The 22,237-nt window shown below is 38.0% G+C and overlaps 1 protein-coding gene across 3 annotated transcripts in view; it reads left to right on the plus strand.

Annotated features, from left to right (window-relative positions):
* The window catches only part of LOC146503369 (neprilysin-like), a 34,055-nt gene extending 12,939 nt beyond the window's left edge, over positions 1–21,116 (plus strand). For all 3 annotated transcript variants that reach the window (XM_085184069.1, XM_085184071.1, XM_085184070.1), the window contains exons 5-23: positions 6,385–6,465; positions 6,887–6,982; positions 7,086–7,204; positions 7,352–7,420; positions 7,859–7,993; positions 9,602–9,703; positions 9,833–9,969; positions 10,117–10,210; positions 11,102–11,230; positions 14,572–14,670; positions 14,792–14,869; positions 15,085–15,188; positions 15,543–15,601; positions 15,700–15,819; positions 16,156–16,289; positions 16,715–16,780; positions 17,321–17,416; positions 17,685–17,761; positions 17,957–21,116. In XM_085184069.1, the coding sequence (XP_085040195.1) occupies positions 6,385–6,465; positions 6,887–6,982; positions 7,086–7,204; positions 7,352–7,420; positions 7,859–7,993; positions 9,602–9,703; positions 9,833–9,969; positions 10,117–10,210; positions 11,102–11,230; positions 14,572–14,670; positions 14,792–14,869; positions 15,085–15,188; positions 15,543–15,601; positions 15,700–15,819; positions 16,156–16,289; positions 16,715–16,780; positions 17,321–17,416; positions 17,685–17,761; positions 17,957–18,056 (1,895 nt within the window). In that variant the 3' untranslated portion in view covers positions 18,057–21,116. The remainder of the gene's footprint in view (positions 1–6,384; positions 6,466–6,886; positions 6,983–7,085; positions 7,205–7,351; positions 7,421–7,858; positions 7,994–9,601; positions 9,704–9,832; positions 9,970–10,116; positions 10,211–11,101; positions 11,231–14,571; positions 14,671–14,791; positions 14,870–15,084; positions 15,189–15,542; positions 15,602–15,699; positions 15,820–16,155; positions 16,290–16,714; positions 16,781–17,320; positions 17,417–17,684; positions 17,762–17,956) is intronic.
* Positions 21,117–22,237: the final 1,121 nt, after the last annotated feature.

The raw sequence follows: 22,237 nt of genomic DNA on the forward strand, positions 1-22,237 counted from the left end.
TCCTCGCAGTGGGTTTATTGTCCCTACAAATGTGTAAAGCAGGAAACTTAGAGTCTCAAAACACTTTTGACTCATTTCAGTCTTCACTTCATTTGCAATTTCTGCTCGTAATATACACTAAGTACATCCTTTATAGTCATGTATTGTAAGCAAATTCAGCTGCACTAAAACACTGCAAGTGAAATGCCTTGTGGAATGAAAGGCATTGCCATTTTATCAGGGATAAAATGGCAATGCAGAGGGTAGAAACTCTAAATTCGGATTCTGTATCATGCTGAGTGGTTTGGTTCAAATTGACGTGACATCTCAAGCAAACATCAGGTGGCACAAAATCCATGCTCAAATAAATCCAAATACACACATAAGGGGTGATAGAAAGTGCGTCTGTTTGTTTGTGTGTGTGTGTGTGTGTGTGTGTGTGTGTGTGTGTGTGTGTGTGTGGAAAAGAGAGTGAAAGGGTAAGCCTTTGCTGTGGTTAAACATTAGCGCCAGGCAGTCAGTAATCCAATCACACACACATGATCTGTGCCCTTTTGCAGGAAGCGCCCTGTGAAGGGTCTCTATCTCAGGACTTCATTACAATTAAATGAGCGCATAAATAGTGCACACATGGTAATAAGAAAATGGGAGGATTAGAAATACAAAAAAGGTATAAAGAGTCTGAAGTGAAATGCAGTTATGCAAGAAGTGAAAACAAGTAGACCTATGAGGGGGAAAAGGAAGGAAATTACTTAAAAATTAGCACATGAACCAAAAAAACAAACAAACAAACAAAAAAAAAAACGCTCAAAACTACACACTGAGCATTTGGTGCAAAATTCTAGTGTGTGTGTTTGTATTTGGATAAATGATGTTCTCTGTGTTTCAGCATACCAATTTTGAAAGAAACTAATGGATACAACATCATGATGGTGGTGAGGAGGAATATACTTGTGCCTCACCTGATCTCAGTCCTTATGGAGCCATTTAATTAGGTGATAACAGCCTACTCAGAGGTGGGGGAGGCAGTATCTGAGCCAAGTTAATTATATCTTCTATTTTCCGAGGCAGGTCTATAGATAACAGTGCTGTGCTGTGATCCAAAAACACATATAAACATAAAATAAGCACAATAAAGAAACCTCTAAGTTGGTTTTATATGTCATTTTAAATCTAACTCTCTCATTAGTTGGGCTACTTGTAGGTCTGTGTATAGTAGTCAGGATTTCCTTTGAGGATGTCAATACTGCCACCCGGAGCTGCTGGTTCCTGCTATATTGTTGCCCACTCTTATAGATCTTCCTTTTAAAGAATGCTCCTCATGTTCTTAGTAGGCTTGAGGTCAGTGGATGGTGGCTGTCACAGCATGATTGTTTTCCTTTTTATTCCAAGGGTAAAGGATGTTTTGTGCAGCAGGAGATAGAGATACCATTTTGAAAAGGTATCTCTTGGAATCATTTCATGTATTGTAGAAAATCTTTTTATGACTCTTCTTCTTCTCACTAGAATGAACCAATTATAATTTGATGGTCACTGGTACAAACCACCGTCACCCATATGGCAAGCAAACAAAAAAGCTGTGTCCAAGGATTTCCGAATCCAACCTTTTCTCATCACATACTAATGTATGTAATGAGTGGCTGGCTTTGCACATCTCTCACCCCCTTACTCACCCATTATGAAAGCTTCAAAAGCACTCTTTTGCACCACATTTAAACCTAGTGGTGAGGTGTCATTTTCCTACATGCAGGATTGCTGTTGTGAACCATGACCAGCTGTATTCATTGTCTAAAGATATCACGTGAGTGACAGTGTAAGTCAAAAGCAAAAAAAAACAAACAACAACAACAAAAACAACCCAATGGAAGTCAGACACTGAAAATGAAATAATAACAATAATAAGAAAAGAAAAACCTCCGGCCATCCCTGAGTCACAGGAATATCAACCTTTGAAACAGAACTGTTATCTTTCTCTGCCACAGCTGCTGCCAAAACACTTTGTGTGTAAGGAAGAGATGCCGGCAACGTGTGACAGATCAGCAGTATTTGATGCACTGAGGTAATAACAGGTCACCAGAATCTGTAGAAAACAAATTTAATCCAAACTGAATTTGCAGAAACAAAGAGTGAAACTGCTCAAATATGCATTTTGCAGACTTACTGCTTATAAAGGGAAAAAATTATATTTCATATCAGATCTTGATAAATTAAATATTAAAGTTGATAATCTTTCCTAAAAAATGAATTGTGTAATTTATGGAAACCCAGATCTTTAAACTGTAGAGAGCTGTATTGAAAATCCTTTTTTTTTTGAGCAGTTAAAAAAATCTAATTTGTTCTTATTGTTATCTTTTCATATCAATCCAACTCATAGTGACAGGATTGTTGTCCTCTTGGACTCAGGGGAAAGTTGGCTGTCAAGTGCCCGTGTAATTTAAACTCCATCCTCTTTCCTGTATTGATCCTGGTGTGTCACTGAGCTGTGCAGCATGATGGTGTATATCTGTTGATGCAATATTTATAAGATAACTTTATAATTGTCAGGAAGCATTCAGGTCATGTTGAGCTATGTGATGGCTTGTCAAAGTCAAAAGGTTATCAAAGGTTATCTTTCTAACACATCCTACCTACTTAACCACCCACTGAAGAGTTTACTTTTGATAACACAGACATTGCTCTCCTTGGATAAAGTGGATAATGTCAAAAAAAAAAAAAAACCCAGGAAGAATAAAACAAAGAAAATATAATTCAAGCCTTTGAAATGTTGGTAGCATTTTTTGTCAAGGATATTTTGCATATCCTTCTTAGATCTTAGCCAAAATCTCTGCAGCAACACAGCACATGATTTATATATTATTACATCTTTTATTTTTTATGAGTTTTGTGTTGTCAGAAAGAAAAAGCTAATTTTCAGACATTAGGGTGAGTGCAGCACGGGAAGTAAAGCATGTCATCTACTAATTGGAAGGTTGGTGGCTCGATCCTTGGCTACTCCCAGTCTGTGTGCCAAATATCCTCGAGCAAGACACTAACCCCAGTTTGCTCTCTGATGCATCCGTTGTAGCATGAATGTGCGTGAATGTTTCTTTCCAAGCTCTTGAGACTGTGTGTGAATGTTAGACAGAAAGCATTCACAAAAAAGTGAATGGAGTGAATAAAGCGCGTTGAGTACAGGTAGAGTTGAAAGGTGCTCTATAAGAGCCAGTCTGTTTACCATTTACCATGCAGCTTATACATGCTTTGCCGAATATTTAGTCTGCTACACTAAAAGCCACGGGGAAAATGTCCTTAAATACTTTCTTTTAGACTCAAGAAAGGAGGATTGTACTAACCAGACAGTGTTTGCACAGCTTGTCTTTGTGGCTATCAACAAGCGGAAGTTTATGAATGCAGAGGAGACACACAGTCTGAAATACTAAGCTAGCTATACCAATGATTTCTTCCATTAAATCTTCAAAAAGCCATCCCTGAGGGAATAAATGTTTAAACATGCTACAATAATCTAAATGAATGACTTCAATCGCTCACTCTTGTTGTTTAGACGACTGGTTCTCTAGACAGCAGGCCAGTTCTGAGAAGCCATGAGTTCATGAACAGGCATTATCTCTGTAGTTCGGTCTGTAGCAATTTCTCTTTGGCTGTAACTTGGCCAAAAGTTTTTGTTCTGTTTTTGTTAGTTATCTGTGTGCACAGCATTGAAAGAGCTAAATCTACTCTGTAGAGATGTTTTGTCCTTCACTTGTCCAGTTTCCTCTATTGTTTTAAGGACATGCTGCAGACTGTGCTGGGATATGCCAGGTTTTCACCTAATAGCTCCTTGGGAATCATCTTGTTGGTGCAAACATGTCATTTTATGCCTAAGAAACTGTGTTATCCTTGGCATTTTACATAGGATTTAACTATAGAGTTAGGAACAAATGATGTGTTTGTACGACAGGCTAGTAACAAAATACCTAAAGACACCATTTAAAATGGGTTCTTTGCTAAGCTCGATGTTCTGTGTAGACACAACACTGGTTCATCCCTTGAGTTAGGTGTTTTTTTTATGCATGAATCATACACAGTGTTAAGGGCTAAAAAACTAACAAACAATGGTCAGGTTAAAGGACTGGACTGAAAATAAGAGAAAAAGAAGCCCATGTCCAAGGAGAAACTTTTAAAAAGCTTTGAAAAGTGTTGCTTAAAACCATTTAAAATAATTACAAGAAAGTCTGGGTTCTCAGAAGCAAAATATAAAGAAATGGGTGACACAAGACTTTTGCACAGCACTGTAGTTGTAAGCACGTGCATTTGTACTGGTATTCACAACAAACAACTACTACTTGTAGCTGGGAAAGGTGTTAGTTGTAGACAGAGATATGAACCTGGGTTACAGTCTTTGAAAGGTCAGTGCACTAGCACATTAAATGCACTATCTTGTGCTGAAAATGTAAATGCACATATAGTCCTGATGAGATACATTTTCAAAATGTGAAATACATAAAGGCTGCTTCTTTCTCTTGAGTTGTCACAAACAACAGCAACAGCAATCATAAGTGCAGCTATTTACATACATTCCGTATGTAGACAAAGCATATCACAAGGCACTTAGACTTGAAAGACATTTACATCATGTATTATTCATGATACAGGCCATATAAAGCAACTATACAGTTGATGGACAGAAACAAAAAATCTAAAAGACTTTTTTCGATGGAGAAAAACAAATGTAATTATATTTGCTTGTTTTTGTGATACCAGAATATCTTTAGTCTAAGTCATGTTGTGTCCCTACATTGTTACAATGTTTCCTATCACTTCAATGCACTTGATTAGATAGCTATGTGCTGTAAATCATAATAACTGCAACCAGCATATTGAAGTGACAGTTTCTGATAGGCCAAACCGTCTCTCTAATTTTTTCTCCAAGGTTCCCTGAACCACCCCTAGAAATCCCAGCATAGTAGTTGAACTGCAGTGAAACATTATGACGTGATAGTCAGGCTCATGAATGTATCAGCGTAGCGCAGGGAGAGTTAAGTTCTTCATATTGTTGGTGCTGAATGACAAACCAGCAGCTGGACTTGAGCTGAAGTTTCAGAAACTTCCTGTGTAGGTGTAAGGTTTTGTTATTTTGAAGCACCGAGGACACAGACTCTGTACCGGCATCACATAACAATAAACTTGCTTTAACCACAGCGGTTTGCAGCAAACAAAAATTACTGACTGTGTGGGTGTTTGAACCTTGATGATGAGAAAATGTATTTAGGCACATCCTCGTGTTGCTCCTGCTCGTGTGCTGCTGCTGAAAAGTGACAGCAGTTCCTGTAGGAATAGTTACACTTTAAAGCTACAATATGCAACTTGGTGCCTCGAGGCGGCACAGGAAAAGAGTATTGGTCTCCATGCCCTCCCCCTCAGTTTAGCAAGTTTACACCCCAACACTTATCACTCATTTTGATTAGCTGTCTACCTAGAAATGCTATCTAGCCTGAGGCTGAGCTAACTGGCGTCCATATGCCCACAACAGGTGTTGAAGAGGCAATGAACGCAGGTAATAAAACAAGCGCTGGTGCTCACTCTTGTTTCCAAACGGCCCTTTACTGCCACACCTTCAGCTTTGTTGCTCCTTGATTTCTTTCCACCTCTTTTCCTCTGCTCTGTGCCATCACTCCCATGCCAAAAGGTATTTGTGACAAACACAGAATAAAATATGCATTTATTTTTACATGATTTTGCATGATAACATTTATCATGCCCATTTAAAAGCCTTATACGGGGCCATTTTCACATTTTGACAGTGTATTGATGTATTAGCTTTGCTCTTGGGGCACCTGGTATATCAAAGGAAAATTCCAATACACACTATGTTGCACGTGTTTTTATATAACATTTAAAACAAAAAATGATTAAAGCTTTGTCTTTGTCTATTTTCTGCAAACGTAAACGTCTTCAGAAGATGATTTATTCTGTACTTGTTTATGACTAAAAAAAAAAAAGCACTTTCTGAATATTCTTTTCATAATACTTCGTCAGCTTGTTTTTATTTAGAGAGAAATAAAACAATTAAATTGAAAAGAACAGCTGTGACATGTTTTTCTTCTTAGAATAATTACATTTCTTCTGTTTTGTTACCGGTTACTATCTACTGCAAAGGCTTTACATCATAATTACTTTGTGTTGCCATTTTCTGACACAAGGACCGGAAGCATCCCTTAAATAAAATAATTAAAATGCATATGCATGACAGCTGAATTCTTGAATTTTTGAATCCCCAGAGATAAGAAAAAGAAAACCTTTATGTCGTACCTGAGGTTATATGCACCCAACTACTCCCTCTTTCCTTATTGTGCAGTGAACAATTTTGCTTCTTCATCTTTGTCTGTGATTGTTTGCTTCATGCTTGCTCTGTTTCTTTATTTGAAGGTGTCCTTGAAAAAACAGTGGAGGGGGAAGCTGCTGCTCTCACCAAGGCTAAGACCCTTTACAAGTCCTGTACCAATGAGAGTGAGTCAGCAGGCAAAAGACATTAACACGCTATGCCTTTTTAGATCCTCTATTATCCTAATGTGAACAGTCATTTTGTAAATTGCTGTTGAAGGTTAAATGTTTCTTATTCAGTTTTTGTATTGTCTATCAACAAAACTGTCATGAAAATGTACATGAATCATTAATAAAAAAAAAAAGAACTGCAATATTTCAGCTTTACATGATTCAAATGAATGCTTTCTTCAGAAGTGATTTGCTTTGGAAGCCACATCAATAAACTCCTCTAAGGCCTCTGAATTGCCACAGGTTTAGTATGTACTTGATAAAAAGCAATACAGTGGTTGAATTTCTTTTTAATTGATTTTCACAATTTTATGCGTAGAAAATAAATGTATCTACACCACAAAACCTATTTTCTTTGATTTTCGCTTCTAACTAGGTTTAATTGAGCTGAGAGGGGGGAGTCCTCTGCTTGACATGCTGCCTGATGTGTCTGAGTGGCCTATAGCTGTTGACAACTGGGAGACCAATTATGGTAGAGAACTTTGGTTCTTTTTCAAGTGTCATTGGGCATGATGTTATTGATGCCATTTCTTTCTTTTCACTTCTTTTTCACTTCTTTTTTCTTATTTCGTCAGGGAGAACGTGGAGGTTGGAGGACGTCATTGCCAAGTTGAATGAGAAATATGGAACTCTGCTCTTGGTTAACTTTTTCGTCGGCACAGATGACAGGGATTCAACCTCGCATATCATTCATGTAGGTGTACGCCTGTGGCAAGGAAAAGATCTCACCTCCCTCTGTTCATATTCAAAAAGCCCTCATGTCCCTCTGTTCACTGAAAGTAATGAATAAGCCTTTATTTGGCTTTGATACTGAAAATAAATGTCTTCTTCTCCTTGCCAGTTTGACCAGCAAACAAGCCTTGGCCTGGTGTCCAGAGATTACTATGCATGCACTGGTCCTTATGCAGAGGTCAGTTTGCATGTTTACATCTGTACAAATTCACACGCCAGTGCAGTGCAGTTAAAGCTTTTTAATCAATGAATAACTATTCATTTGAGCCCCTGGATTTCATGTCCCTCCGAATTTGTTCCAAAAAAACCACAAATGATGAGGCTATCAGCCGAAACATCCGTTCACATCAGTGCACAAATACCTTTTATTCCTACTCTTAGAAATGTAGTGAGTTTGTATGTGATGAACGAAAACACACATAATGCTGATAACTCTATCTCAATCCAAACCAGATGTGTGAGTGGAACAGACGTCCTTTGCTCTGGTTTCACTTTACAGCGTCCTATTTTGCCTTAATTGATATACGTTTGCTTTAGACGTACTTTGTATCAGTCAAATCTTGTTTTAGTCATTGTTACTGAAATCAGTGAGTTACAAGTTGTGTTTATTTTACAGGCATGTCGGGCCTATGAGCAATTCATGATTGACCTGGCTAAGCTGATGCGCAAGGACCGAGGACTAGCGATCAATGAAACTCACATTAGGGAGGAGGTGACACGAGTTATAGACTTGGAGAGAGACATTGCTAATGTAAGTATGGATTTGCAGTTTTACAAGTAGAAATATGAATTCAAATACTTAAGAACCTCCTGTACTTTTCAAAATATGCTTATTATGGCTTTGAGAAACCATGGGAAAGAGATCTTGTTTTCAGTAATGCATACTGTAGTTCTAGCCTGCTCAGTTCCAAGTATTCATCCAGTTCCAAGTCTGATTATGATCAATAACTGAATGTAAAATAATTCCCGGTCCACTGCGAGAAGTGTGGCAGATATAAAATAGAAATCGTCAAACTAAAACTGGCTAGTTGTCACTGGGCACATGTTGCTAGTGTAGACTTCCTGGTGGTTGAGAGCTGTCCATAATGAAACAGCTAGCAAGATTATGTGGCAAACTGAACTACACCACAACCAAAAATAAACCTCTTTCTCACATCTTACCCTTTTCCAATGATAAGCAACAGAAGACGTGTAGTTAAACACATATCATTTTATAAAATGTGAAATACACCTTTTTTTCTGAGCTTCTTCATTCCCGTTCTCCTTGACCTATGTGCAGATAAGGGAGTGACATTTTCTTCTTGTTAGCTGAAAGAGCATATTTTTCAGGTAATGGAAAGAGAGACATTGGGATGTCATTGATTTAAAACTACTGTTAGTGATGCAAAGCAGGCTGTATTAAGCTAAACTAATGTCAATTTTGAGGCTAGTGAATGAGGTGACAGCCATTGAGACTGAATAGTACAGTCAACTAAAATGTTAGAGAAGAAAGTTAACCATAGCCTGGAATGGTAACTTGGAGCAAACCTTCAGTAATAAAGCAGTAAAATAGCAGATACCTTAATAAGCAAGTCAACATAATGAAAAACACTTGCACATTTTTGAGGAGATTCAGTGAGTTGCCTCCTTGTGAAATCCAAGATTTTCTGAATCATCTAAAAACTGTCAGTACCGTACCTGATAGAGCTCACTGACCTGCAGTTAAATGTAGAGCTGCAGGCTGTGGTGACATAATTACCGTGATCATTTCAGTATATAGAGGCAACCTACAACTGATGTAAGTTAAAATGCAGGGAAAAAATTTAGCAGGGCAAAGACTTTGTGCAGGTTCAGTAGCTTTATCTTTCTGTCTAAGCTGGTACTTCTTGACAGACTGGAAAGATGATGGTTCAAAGGTTCCTTCTTCCTTCTAGTTTTGTTTTTTTTTCATCTAACTTAACACAAAAGGTTTCTGTTAGCAGGATGACCCCCCTGTCATCCATTTGTAGACCAAACCTCCCTCCTCTATGTGCGTGTCTGTGGTTCCAGTCTGTAGCAGCTGACATCTAAAACAAGCTGTTAACCAGCCCGATCCCAACACCGTGACTTTTCATCAACAGTTTTCCACACTCTGTGTTTGTCATCCTAGTCTGTTCTGCTCTGCTCCCTGCCATGCTTCACTTCTCCTCCACTCAGCTGCTGGCTTTTACAAAGCAGTCACACCATTTGCGCTTTGACATTTACAGAGCCAAAGCCTCCTGGGACGCCAAATACGTTTGATGTTGCTGGACCTGCACTGCAACTGTACGCATGTGTCAGGAACCAGGAGGGTTGTGACAGCATTCTTGATTTTTAGCCCCTCTGTCTTGCTCTTTCCAAGGCTACTGATACCCCAGAGGATCGTAACAACCCGGTGTTGCTTTACAACAAGATGGAACTGGGGGACCTGAATGCCAACTTCACCCTTGAGGTTGAATCACGGGTAAAAAAAAAAATCTTTATGTACCACAGTTTGCTGTTTTCATTTCACATAGATACTTCTTTCTCATCTTTATCTTCTTCTCCTCTTTATCTCTGTGGGGATTTTATTAAAAAAAAACTCCTTTTGAAGCTATTTGACTGGAGTTACTTCACAGCTAAAATAATGAATACAGTCAACATCAGCATCCCTGACACAGAAAAGGTCATAAACTACTCGCCCAACTATTACAGAAGGCTCAACCTGATCTTGGCCAAATACACCAAGAGGTAGGTGTGTTCATTTAAGTCTGTATCTGTGATGGAGTATAAAAGCCTGTTTTTGTCTCTAAGCTTGTGGGGGAGGGAGTGCACAGTATCGATAGCTTTGTGTGAGCATGATTGCTTTTTTCTTAACATGTTTCTGTTTACTCACAGGGATCTGCAGAACTACATGGTGTGGCGTTTTGCTATGAACATGGTGGTGGGTCTTAGCAGAGCTTACAGAGACACCAGGAAAGCCTTCCGCAAGGTACACGCACAGGACCTTGATGCTGTTATAGTCCATGGAAGGTCCTGTTTGCAGACACTGCTGCTTACCTAAGTTATTAAAAGAAAATGCAAACAACACAGGGTGCAAAGCAGTTAAAACATGTTTGCAGTAATGTTCCTGCTGGTATGGGGCTAAATGACAATACCTATGCTTTGAATTAAATGCTAAAGATAGCATGGGATCATGTTTAAGATGCCAACATGCTGATCATTTGCAGGTTTGTTTACCACTGTCACCACCTTGCTGGAATATGTGAGCATGTTAACACTTGGCAATTAGTGCTAAACAGAAACTATCTAAACCACAGTTACATTAGCACATAAGGCTGCTTCCAAATGGTTATTTACTGCACTTTTTTGCTACTTTCATAAAGCAATATCAGTTACCTTAAGCTGATACAATTTATCTTCTAACACTGACAAGGTTACTGGAAAACCATCTAAGGTTAGAACATGTTTGAGATTTGCCTATGCAACATGCACAATAGGCACATTTTTAGAAATTAGAAGATTTTATATTTTCAATGATTTTTTTTTCTGGGGGGGGGGGGGGGGGGGTGTTAAGAGTTTTCATTTTGAAAAATTCTTTACAAAAAGTGGGGGATGGGAATCAAACCCTACCACCACCCACACGCCTATTTAATTGATGCTAAAACTGCAGTATTAGTCAGGCTCTAATAAACAGTCGATTTCAACACGTTGCTTCATTCATATTCTTCCTCCATCCATTAAAAATCTTGGTAATCCCTTTTTCTAATCTAATCATTTCCCCACTGCCCCATTTCCTATTGCCATGAGCCTCTTTAAACAATATGCTGACCAGTTTATCCTTCATCTTTAATTGATCTGTGCCTTGTTATTTTCCCTGCAGGCTCTGTCTGGTACGACGTCAGAGGCAGCAGTGTGGCGACAGTGTGCTCTGTACGTCAACAACAACCTGGAAAATGCTGTGGGACGACTTTATGTGCAGGAGGCATTCTCTGAAAAGAGTAAAGAACTGGTCAGTAGAAGGTGCATTAGGCTTTGTATTGTTAAAACACATTAAACTCAATCAAAGATAAAGAGCTCTTGGAAATATCCTTCATTAGACAAGATACAATCTCTGTAATGGAATTCCGCACCTTGTTTATTGAAAGCTGAAAGTGATAACCTAAAAATGCCTCTGCAGGGCATTACAAGAGGAGTGCGGACGTTTATGTATTCGGTTAGTCATACATACAACAAAAAACATGTGTTTCAGGCACATCTGATGGAGAGTATTTTGACACCCACTTGTGTTTTTGTCACATTTGTGTCTTGTCTATCAGAATACTGTAGTTTTTGCTTGCCTCCACTCAAAGCAGCTGAACAAGGTGTCCTTGTTATCTTGATCACACCACCCACACTGTAAATTCAAACTGCCTATGCATGTGTATGTGTGAGCTGTGGCATCTGACATTGTGCATGCGAATCAATTTTTATTTGCGACCATGTACAACTTTCACAAATAGAAATACATTATTGTAAATTTCTGTCATATCATCAATAATTTTACAGCATCTGTGTATGGCAGTACATCCTCTGATGCACACAGTACACACAGTACACACATTTCATTGTGACTAACTGACCTGCAGCTGCCACACTTTCTTTAAGTGACACAGATACAGTATCTTTTTGATATGTTCTTCTTTCCTTTCAGTGAGTACACTTTAGGTAAATTGTTGTTTTATACTGCTGCTATTAGTATACCATCGATACAATATATACTCATCTGCCACTTTATAAACCAAGGTATGCAGAGGAGCATCTCAGAGGTCACAACACCTCAAATCTTGGACCAGATGGGCTACAGCAGTAGAAGACCATAATTTCTGCCACTCCTGTAAACTAAGAACAGGAAACTGAGGCTGTAACTTGCATCAGCTCATCAAAACTAGACAATAAATGATTGGAAACATGTTACCTGGTCTAATAAATCTCAGTTTGAAAGCATGGTTCCACCTTGCCATGAATCAATGGCACAAGCTGCTAGTGGTGTAATGGTGTGGGGGAAATTTAATGATAGACTTTGGGGTTTTAAATTAAGTGTCATTTAAACACCATAGTCTATGTGTATAGTCTATCTATCTTCTGATGTTTTTTTGTGTTCCAACAGAATAACACACTGTATGATAAAGCTGGTTTATTGAACATAACATCGCCAGATGTCAATACAATAACAGACCACCCTTGGGACAGGGTTGAATGGGATATATGCAGAAACAAATCTGCAGTAGCTGATGCTATCATGTCAATATAGCCCAGGAGTTTTTCCAGCATCTTGATTAATCTAAAAATTAAGGCATGGTACTAGAAAAATATACCTAATAAAGTGGCCAGTGAGTGTATATATGACTTCTCAAAAAAAAAAAAAAAAAAAAAAAAGAAAAGAAAAAGAAAAGGAAAAGGAAAAACCCTAACAAAATTCTAAATTTATTATTCCAATGAATAATTTAATTTAACCAACCTTTCAGATGTAATTAGCAAGTCTTTGTCTTATATATAATATGCATTCAGAAATATACTTTGGCTAAACAACACAAACACTCACCAATCAAATAAGAGGAATGTTTCCAGCACTTTGTTGAATCTGTGCAACAACGATTTAAGACAGTTCTGAAAATAAAAGAGAGTCCAAACTGGTACTTGAAAGGTGTACCTAATAAATTGTCCAGTAAGTATATATGGTATATAAAGTAATTCTAAATAGTTAATGTAGATGGTAAATATGTAACTCTGATAAGTTGAATTAAAATATTTTTCATTAGATTGTTGCTAAAGTGTTACATTTCTAAGCATCCCTTTTTTTGTAATACGATAAGGTAACTTTGGGTCCAACTGTCTACTTTTCCAAACTCAGTCCTTGTGGACTAAATCACGGTGAATAAAAAATATCTATTTTTGAGCACTTTGCTAGCTTTGGGTAGATAATGCACCTAATTTGCAGCACTGTGTGACAAAGAAGCATAATCATACTAAAACTTTGACTAAAAGAAAAAAAACAACAACTGGAACACAGCGTATCCATGCACATAACGCTATCACAAGTATGTTAAAAGGTTTTTAGAAAAGCCTCTTAAGTATAATCGCTGCTGGTTTGTTAGAAACCACAGTGTGCTCTCCAAGTCGTCACGCATTATGTCAGCTAGGGGTCTGCTAATGTGATGAGAAGCTGGTGTGCCTTTTGTCTGCCTACTGTGGCCTCAAAACAAATCTGTGGTTAGAGGACTCTTGAAGGGTGACCTTTGTTGTCTCTTAAATTATTTTTTTTAATTTCCTGTTTCTGTTCTCTTTGTATTTGTTATTTGGTGCCGATTCATTTCACTTTCATTTGAATTGTCCCAGTTGTGTATTTGTTATGCTTGTGGCCAAAAACCTTGCCTTTTTAAGGCTGATGGCCAAAGTACAGGGCATGGTTTGCACTGGTGCCGTCAGTCAGATCGTGAAAACATATAGCTCAGGGCAAATACATTATAGAAACATGCACCACGGGTTTTACTGAAAAGTGAGCTTTTGATGTGATGACTGATGATTTTTGAATTTGCATAAGAAAATCTCATTATCCGAAGCTACTATTGCTCTGCAAATTCACGTTGAAGACAAGAATGCTGACATGAAAAGCATCTTTTCACTTGCACTCATTCATGTGTTAAATAAAAATAATATAACTGGCCTGCCTATCGCATGGATTGCCATTATGCTGAAATATCTCTTCTATAATTTAAATTCATAAAGCTCAGGATCATTTGAGTAACCAGAAATGAAACCCTAAAATGCTGAATGCATCTATAAGCGAATGTAGATTTTTAAAATATGTAGAGCAGTAGCATGATCAATAATGTATTTGTAACCATGCAGTCAAGGGGGGAAGACATCTACTGTAGAGAATTTTAATACACGATGAGACTTTTATATGTACAAAGAAATATCTATTTAATAATAATTTTCTTTTAGTAGTTGTAGTTGTTTTTAGTCACTAATGAAGCATATCTGATTATTGTTGTGACCTCAGCCAATTTTAATACTTGATAGAAAGAAATATGTCATGTTAAACTAATATCACACTCCTGAAAATGTCTGCCAAGGTCAGCAGACTCCTACACAGAGTGTAACCTGGAGTTGTTCTGCATTCATATGTGACTATGTAATAATGAGGCTTAATTCAGGGAAGTGTATTTTTATGAATTTGTTGCCCAGTATGTTGCAAGATTGCTTGGCATAACTTCAGATTTTGATGATAGTCTCCTTCTGCAGAAAATTTGTTCTGACTGATATGATGAGGTTTTCACTCTTTGTTTGTGTTTGTGTGGTTTGGCTTAGATGGAAGAGATGATTAAAGGCATTAGGGAAGTGTTCATTAGTAACCTTGATGACCTGACATGGATGGATGCGGAGACCAAGAAAGCAGCTGAGGAGAAGGTATTGCTTATACTTTTAGCTATAACAGTTAATGGTTGTTATACGTATAGTCCATTCTGAATTTCGGGATAGTTGATGGCTAAAAATGTTTGTTCAATTTTCTCAACCTATTCTTGTGCAGGCCCGAGCTATTCGGGAACGGATCGGCTATTCAGACAACATCATGGATGACGAATATCTTAACAATGAGTACAAAGATGTAAGTATCTGAAAATATGCAACTGAGAATGTTTTCCTTCTTTCATGGAATCATTTCAGCAGAATACAGAGCGCCTTTATTGTAGCCGCATATCGGTTCTGTGAAAAATCTCTGTGAATTCCTGGCTTTTATGAGTTTTGCTGGAGAATATATGGCCAAGTGTTGATAGCTCTCATCTCGGCTAATCCTCCTGTTTCTCTGTGTGTTGGTGTTAGCTGAGCTACAGTGCAGAGGAGTACTTTGAAAACATCCTACAGAACCTGGAGTATGTGCAGAAGAAACGCCTGCGGAAACTCAGAGTAAAAGTCAACAAAGAAGAGTAAGCTTTCCATTGAGGGGTAGAATAAACTGGCTTATTCCAGATGTATATTAAGCTGCAGTTATTACCATTTAAATTAGCAGTAATAAATCCGTTTTTTTCCCTTTTTGCCACTTTTGGTGTACCCCAGTATCTCACATTTAGCACAGTGCACTGATCATTCTCCCACACATACTCCTACCCACGTATAGAGTTCAGCTTTCCTCGGCTGGGAGGCTAACATTAGCCCAGCTATTAATAACTGCAGGTTAATTTTGATATATTTCATCAAACATGCATTTCACAGTAGTCTAGTGTTCTTTACTGTAGCAGTAGTGCTCTTCACTGTAGTTTAATTCCAACGTCTTTCTCCAGGTGGGTAACTGGAGCTGCTGTTGTCAATGCCTTCTACTCATCCAGCAAAAATCAAATAGGTATTTCACATATATGCAAAGATTAAACTGCAAAAGACTAAAACAATACATATTTTATGTATTTGCTGATTTATTTATTTTATTTTTCTTGGTGTCAGTGTTTCCTGCTGGAATCCTTCAGCCTCCTTTTTTCAGCAAAGGCCAGGCTAAGTCTCTCAACTATGGCGGCATCGGCATGGTAATCGGTCATGAGATCACACATGGCTTTGATGACAATGGTATGATTTTCCACATTGTTACTCTTTGTTCCTCCCTGGGGAAGACTGCACTGATCTTTGGAAAAATAAATTATATATATATATGTGATAAATTTCCCCTTGTAACTGGTACCAGAAAAACATGTTTTCCATTTAGGATCTCAGAACCTTTTTTCCAACTTGGTTCTGCTGCAGAGATGGGAGGATTTATTTATACTGACATCTACTGTTCACAAACACATAAATGTAATTGAGATATGCAACTAACATAGAATATATGCAGCATTTGAGTGCTGTTGATATTCTTGTTTTCCTGTTCATCAAGTTCAACCTGTCCACGTCCCATTCATTCTTTAGGCCGTAACTATGATAAGGATGGCGACCTGAAGGACTGGTGGACACCAGACTCAACACAGAGGTTCCTCGAACTGTCGAAGTGCATCGTTGATCAGTACGGAAACTTCTCTTGGGATCTCGCTAGTGGACTACATGTACGTTCATCTGAACTATATCCATCCTTCTTCATTCTCTTATCAAATTTCCTCCCATATTTTTCCCCAATATTATCATGAACTTTACTTTATCTCATTTATTTGCTTTCCTGTTACCTTCGCCAGCTTATCTGTTGGTCATTTTTCTGTCTTTCCACACATTTTGCTGCCTCATACCTTCTGTGCTCCAGGTGCCCTTAATATTTTGTGTTGACATATCAATGGCTGTTCCTCTCCTTCTTTTTGTCTCACCTTCTGTGTCCTTTTCTTTTGAACAATGCTTCTTTTATCCCTTGTGAAATGATTTCCTATATCCCAAAAGTTATATGTACAATTTGCTGAAATACAGAGGAAAAATTACAGCCTCCTTCTGTCCTTTTTCCCTGTCAATCTTTGTGTTCTATGTCCCTATATCGCCTCTCCAGTTAAATGGTAACAACACCCTCGGAGAAAACATTGCTGACAATGGAGGGATACGACAGGCGTATCAGGTAATGAGCCTGGGGAAAAAAAGAGAGAGAGAGAAAGTCAGTTTAAGAGGCCCAGTTTACAGATAAGAGAGGAGGTGATTCAGTCTGCAGCTTGCTATTGACATCTGCTTTCTAACATTAATAGACTAGTTATTTTGTTAGGTCACAGGCTGGCTCATTAGCTATTGTAAACACAGCAATAAAGGACATAATGTTGCTGCTGGATGTATCAGTTTTAGCTTGGCAAAGCACAGAAAAGACATTCAAAGACTTGAATGCAACATGAAAGAGCAGGTATAGTATTTTTACATAAATTATACATGTCTAACAAAATACATACACGGTACACTTTTTTTTCTTTCTCTTTCAGCGCAAAGTCTAGATTATTTTTCTAATTAATACGTAGATCTCAGGGAGACAGGATGGATCCATATGCATTTATTTTTCTGTCTTCAAACATGGTGACATAAGTTATGATTTCATAATCGATGCTTTCATAATCAGTGTGATTTTTAGATGTATTCAACATGACTGCTGGGTAAGATTGTGTCACTGATTTAGGCCTACAAGAACTACGTAAAGCAGCATGGAGAGGAACCACCTTTGCCTGGAATTGACCTTTCCCATGATCAACTCTTCTTCCTAAACTTTGCTCAGGTAATAGCCCTACTGTGTGATGCAACAGTTGTTTGTTGAATAATAAGCCATTTTACACATGCATTGTAGTTCTGATGTTTCCTAGGACTGTAGGCAACAGTAGAAAAATATCCTGCAAAATGTGCATGCTTCGTGATGGATGGATGGATTGGTGGATTGATTGAATGATGGATAGATTGATGGATGACTGGGTTAAGCAATGGATAGATGTGCAGATTTCAGATTTCTTGGTGCAATTCTGTGCATCCTAATCACTGTCTTTTTACAGGTGTGGTGTGGAACACATCGGCCAGAGCAAGCTGTTAATTCCATTAAAGTTGACGTACACAGTCCAGGGAAATTCAGGTAAACTCAAACCAAGAGTATTTTCTCTACATCAATCAGTTATGTGCTGCCGGCAAAGGGCAGAAAACAAATTACAATGGTAGCTAACATTTTAAAACCTAGAAAAAATGATATGTCATGTTAATTTCACTTTCAAGTCCCCGTCTAATATAACAACTTCAGCTCCAACCATCAATCTCCTCTCTACGTTCACAGGGTACTAGGCTCCCTTCAGAATTTCCCAGAATTTGCCAAAGCATTCAACTGCAACAAAAGCAGCTACATGGTTCCTGATAACATCTGCCGTGTGTGGTGATTCACATACCTCTGGGATGGGTCCTCCCCATCCCCCTACAGTACCTCTACCCTCTGATTTTTGAAGAACTCTGAAGGGCTGCATTAAAATGGAAGCTTCCCTTAGCTCTTGACTGGATGGACCATGGCTGGTGGACTGACACTGCAGTATGCACTTCATCCAAGGACGGCAGCACACTGTACCCTCGTAGATGGATGGACTGAGCACTGTCTCTCCAACTCTGACACTGTAGTTCATTCATTCAGCCCGATTATTCTCCTACTCAAAGGATACAATCACTTTTGTGTTTTTGATTTTATTTTTCTCTCAATTTTTCTTGTTTTGCTTCTCATTTATGAGTCCGCCAATGTGTATTTCTGAGTGCGCATGTGAGTGTGTTTCAGTCTAAATACTGCAAAAGTATTTGGCAGAAGAGCAGCAGACAGACAAATGTGCTCAGCCCACTGGCATATGAATACACCAGACACCCACTCACACTCATATACATGTAACAGGGCTGAACCACTCTATTGTATGTGGGACTGAGCTGTACTCTCATAAAACCTCAGCTGGTTTCAGCCTTCATCAACATGCTGATCCACTCTTCAGTGTACTCATAGTGTAATCTTTGGTCATCCATAAAACTAGATTAGATAAATTATTATAGAAAATCAAAAGTCATTTTATTATATAGAGCAGCTAGTATTTAATCGCGATCACATATTACACAGTGCTGTTCTATAATCAATGCTAACATCTTTACCGCAGTTGGCAGGTGGCTGCTCTTCATTAGCAGAACATGGATTATAAACCAAAATGAAGTTTTTGCCTTTAAGATGACACCTGGTCATAAGTCATAAAGACGACAATCGACAGACACCAAACCCTTTTCGTTCTTCGAGACTCCTGAGTTGTGAATGAATGTCTCTGTGTCTTTCACAGTCTTTGTATGTCATTTGTTATAACTGCCTGCTGTTTGTCAAGCAGATTGGTATGCCTTACAGTTGTGCTACTCTGTGTGAGTGTGTATGTGCATTTGTGGGAGAACAAAGGATAAGAAAATGTATTATTAAACAAGTAGCTCGGCTTTTTCTCATGCTCGTTTGCTTTCTCGTTAAGAATTGGATGAGAAAATCAACACCACTCTCACGTCTCAGTGTTTTAGCCAGCTGCCATATGACTTAACTTAGCATAACGAGTGCAAAGAGCTGTCCGTGGTCTGTCCAGTTTATATAATAACCCCGGCTTGATTTCAGTAATTGCCACATTGCGTTTCATGTTTTTATCAGTACGAAAAGCCAAAGTCAAAAAAGAATCTGATTTTTAACAAACTCGTGTGAGCGTATTGTTAATCTTCCAAACTTTTGATAAGACATTGAATAAGTGTGTTCATAAAATGTGTAACTATTGAGAAGAAGCATAGTGATTTCCCATTTTTATCTTGGCTTAATCTTACAAAGTGTGCCATATAGCCAATGTTTTCTGTTTTTGTTTTTAGGTGATTATAAGCACAAAGCAAAAGATTAAGCTTCTTATATAGTTTCAGAAACATTTAAAAAAAATCATAAGTGCATCAATTTTTAGAATACAGGTGATTGTATTAAATCAGTAGAATTTAATTAACCATTTCATATGGTTTTATTTTTTAATGTTAAATTGTAAATTGAGAAAGCTAGAAATTAGTGCAATGAATGATGTCCATGATCATGTAGACCACAGACTGTATACGCCTTCCATGTCCAAACTATATATATATATATATATATATATATATATATATATATATATATACATCTATATATAGATATATATAGACAGATATTCTCAATGCTATTTGTGCTAGCTATTTTTGTGTCTTTATTGGTCACTCGGTTTTCTTTCTCTCACTTTCAGTCCACTTGTAGAAAGACAGAAATACCTCAGTTGCCTGTATTTAGATACTTTCTAAGAATGACTGATTATCATCTTGAGAAGCATCTTTCTTTCAGAATAAACCTTTAAAAAACACAGTATGTCTGCAGACAGCTTGACTTATTATGTTCATGGGTGTTTTCGTTCTTTAGCTCAAATATATTTCTGAATGCATGTTATCTGGGATAGGAAGGACGTGCTAGTAACATGTGAACGGTTGGTTAATCTTGTCAGAAATCCTTGAGAAACAAGAAATCAAAATTTTGGGTGAAGCTGAAGTCATTTACTATAATAATTAGCTGATGATATGTTTTTTGGAGGGTTTTTTCCTCTTCTTCTCAGTTTTTCAGAAATGCCTAATTCTTAGAATCAACGAAGCACTGGAAACCTCACTTAGCAATTTTGGTTCATATTGACATGATAGGATGCCAAGAGAATATCTCCTACACCACTACAGCCTGAACTGACATAACCAGGATGGATCAGTGTTTTTATGTTGTTTAAGTCTGACCATACCATCTGAAATTAAAATTCGGTAGATTTGAAATAGTCAGACCAACAAGTCAACTTCTTCTTATTTATTCTAATGCTCGGTTTAACCATGACTACATAAGTGCTGCCATGTGATTGGTTGATTAAATATTTGTGTTAAAGAGCAGTTTAACAGGTGTACCTAATAAAGTTGTGCAGAAAATCATTCAAATATTCTACATCAAAGCTTGAAATCTGCATCATTTCCCTGATGGCCTTGTAAAGATTAAAGTATGGACATACATTACGTTCCACTCACACAATATTGTTGACTTGATGAGTGTATTATGAATAAAGTGGTTTATTTTTGAAATTTCCACAGAGAGGGCAAATATTTAATCTAAATACAGCTTCCCCCACTAATTAGGCCTATAAGAATTGGGGGAGTAGGAGCTGAGTGTGAAGCCAGCCAATAGTTAGTCACAATGCAAACAAATGAATGTGCAATATCTTTATAGCGGCTCCCAAGCTGCCTGCTAGTAAATATACCCCATGCTGCAATGAACTAGCAAGCACATTTCCTGGCACGGAGATGGCTTGCACCTTGGCTGAGACTAGAGAGGGAAACTGTCAGGGACGTACAGGGAAGAAGAAGAAGAAGAAGAAGAAGAAGAAGAAGAAGAAGAAGGAAAACAAAGACTTCAGTTCAGAGGTGAGCCAAAGAGAATTATAACGCACATGATATGAGGGACAGGGATGCCAAGTAGGAGCACAGGAAATATGAACAAACTCTGAAGAAAAGTGTCAAAAATATCTTAAGAAAAGGGAGAGTGCTGCTGCAGGGGCAAGGGCCAAAAAACACATACTTGTGCAAATAGACAAAAAGTAAAGCCTGGAATTATTTTGTTTATATCTTCATTTTTTAAGATTTGTTTGTAGTTCTTCTTTATTATTTTCTTTACCACACTATAAAAACGTTCACGCGAGTGCGTGCTTCTCATTGGCAGAGCAGACCAGAAGTATTTGGGGGTTATGCTGGAGTCTACAAAATGTCGCCAGTGTGTCAAACAGGGTGACTTTAAAAAGCAAGGACAAACTTTATTTAGTGTATCTTGACTGCATAAAACAACAAACAGCCAACAAAGATATTTTCACCTGCTGCTTCTGGTTAACACATTTCTGCCTTATCTGAGATCCATTCAGGTACTGTTTTCAGTAGAATATTAGTTGCAGTTGCTTATTTACTGCCAAGATTCCCCCTTTTGCTCCCACTGGCTGTAACACTTTGGCAGTTAGCTGAAAGTTCACACCGCCCACTTTCCTCGTGCTCTCACCTTCCCAGTCATTAGCAGCTACACTAGCTAACATCACAGCTAACATTACAACACCTCAGCATGTTCCTAGGAGGCTGAACAGTTTATTTTGCACTGTGAACATTGTAGACTGCTGTGGTAACCCAGAGGGGGGATATTAAACTAAAACACATTAAAGAGTGACTTGAGTTTTTTCTTTTTTCTTTTTTAAATTTGCTGTTATTATTTTATTTTATATTTGCACCACACGACTAGCAACTAGCACTTCTGGGTTTAAAATATTAAAACCTACTGCCATTTCAACTTTAAGAAAGTCACCAGTGCCAGCTCCTCTTTTGTTTTTGCTCCCACTACAAAGTTCTGCTCCCTTCTGTTGCCCTCTGGTCATAAAACTACTCAGCTTTCCATCGCGCACCCTTTGGGTGACCTTAATAGTGGGTCTACTGGTATGTGTGTGGGTATGTGTGTGTTTGTGTGTGTATCTTGGGGGGGGGGGGGGGGGTCTCT

Source organism: Neolamprologus multifasciatus, chromosome 14, assembly GCF_963576455.1.
Source record: "Neolamprologus multifasciatus chromosome 14, fNeoMul1.2, whole genome shotgun sequence".
Classification (NCBI taxonomy): Eukaryota; Metazoa; Chordata; class Actinopteri; order Cichliformes; family Cichlidae; genus Neolamprologus; species Neolamprologus multifasciatus.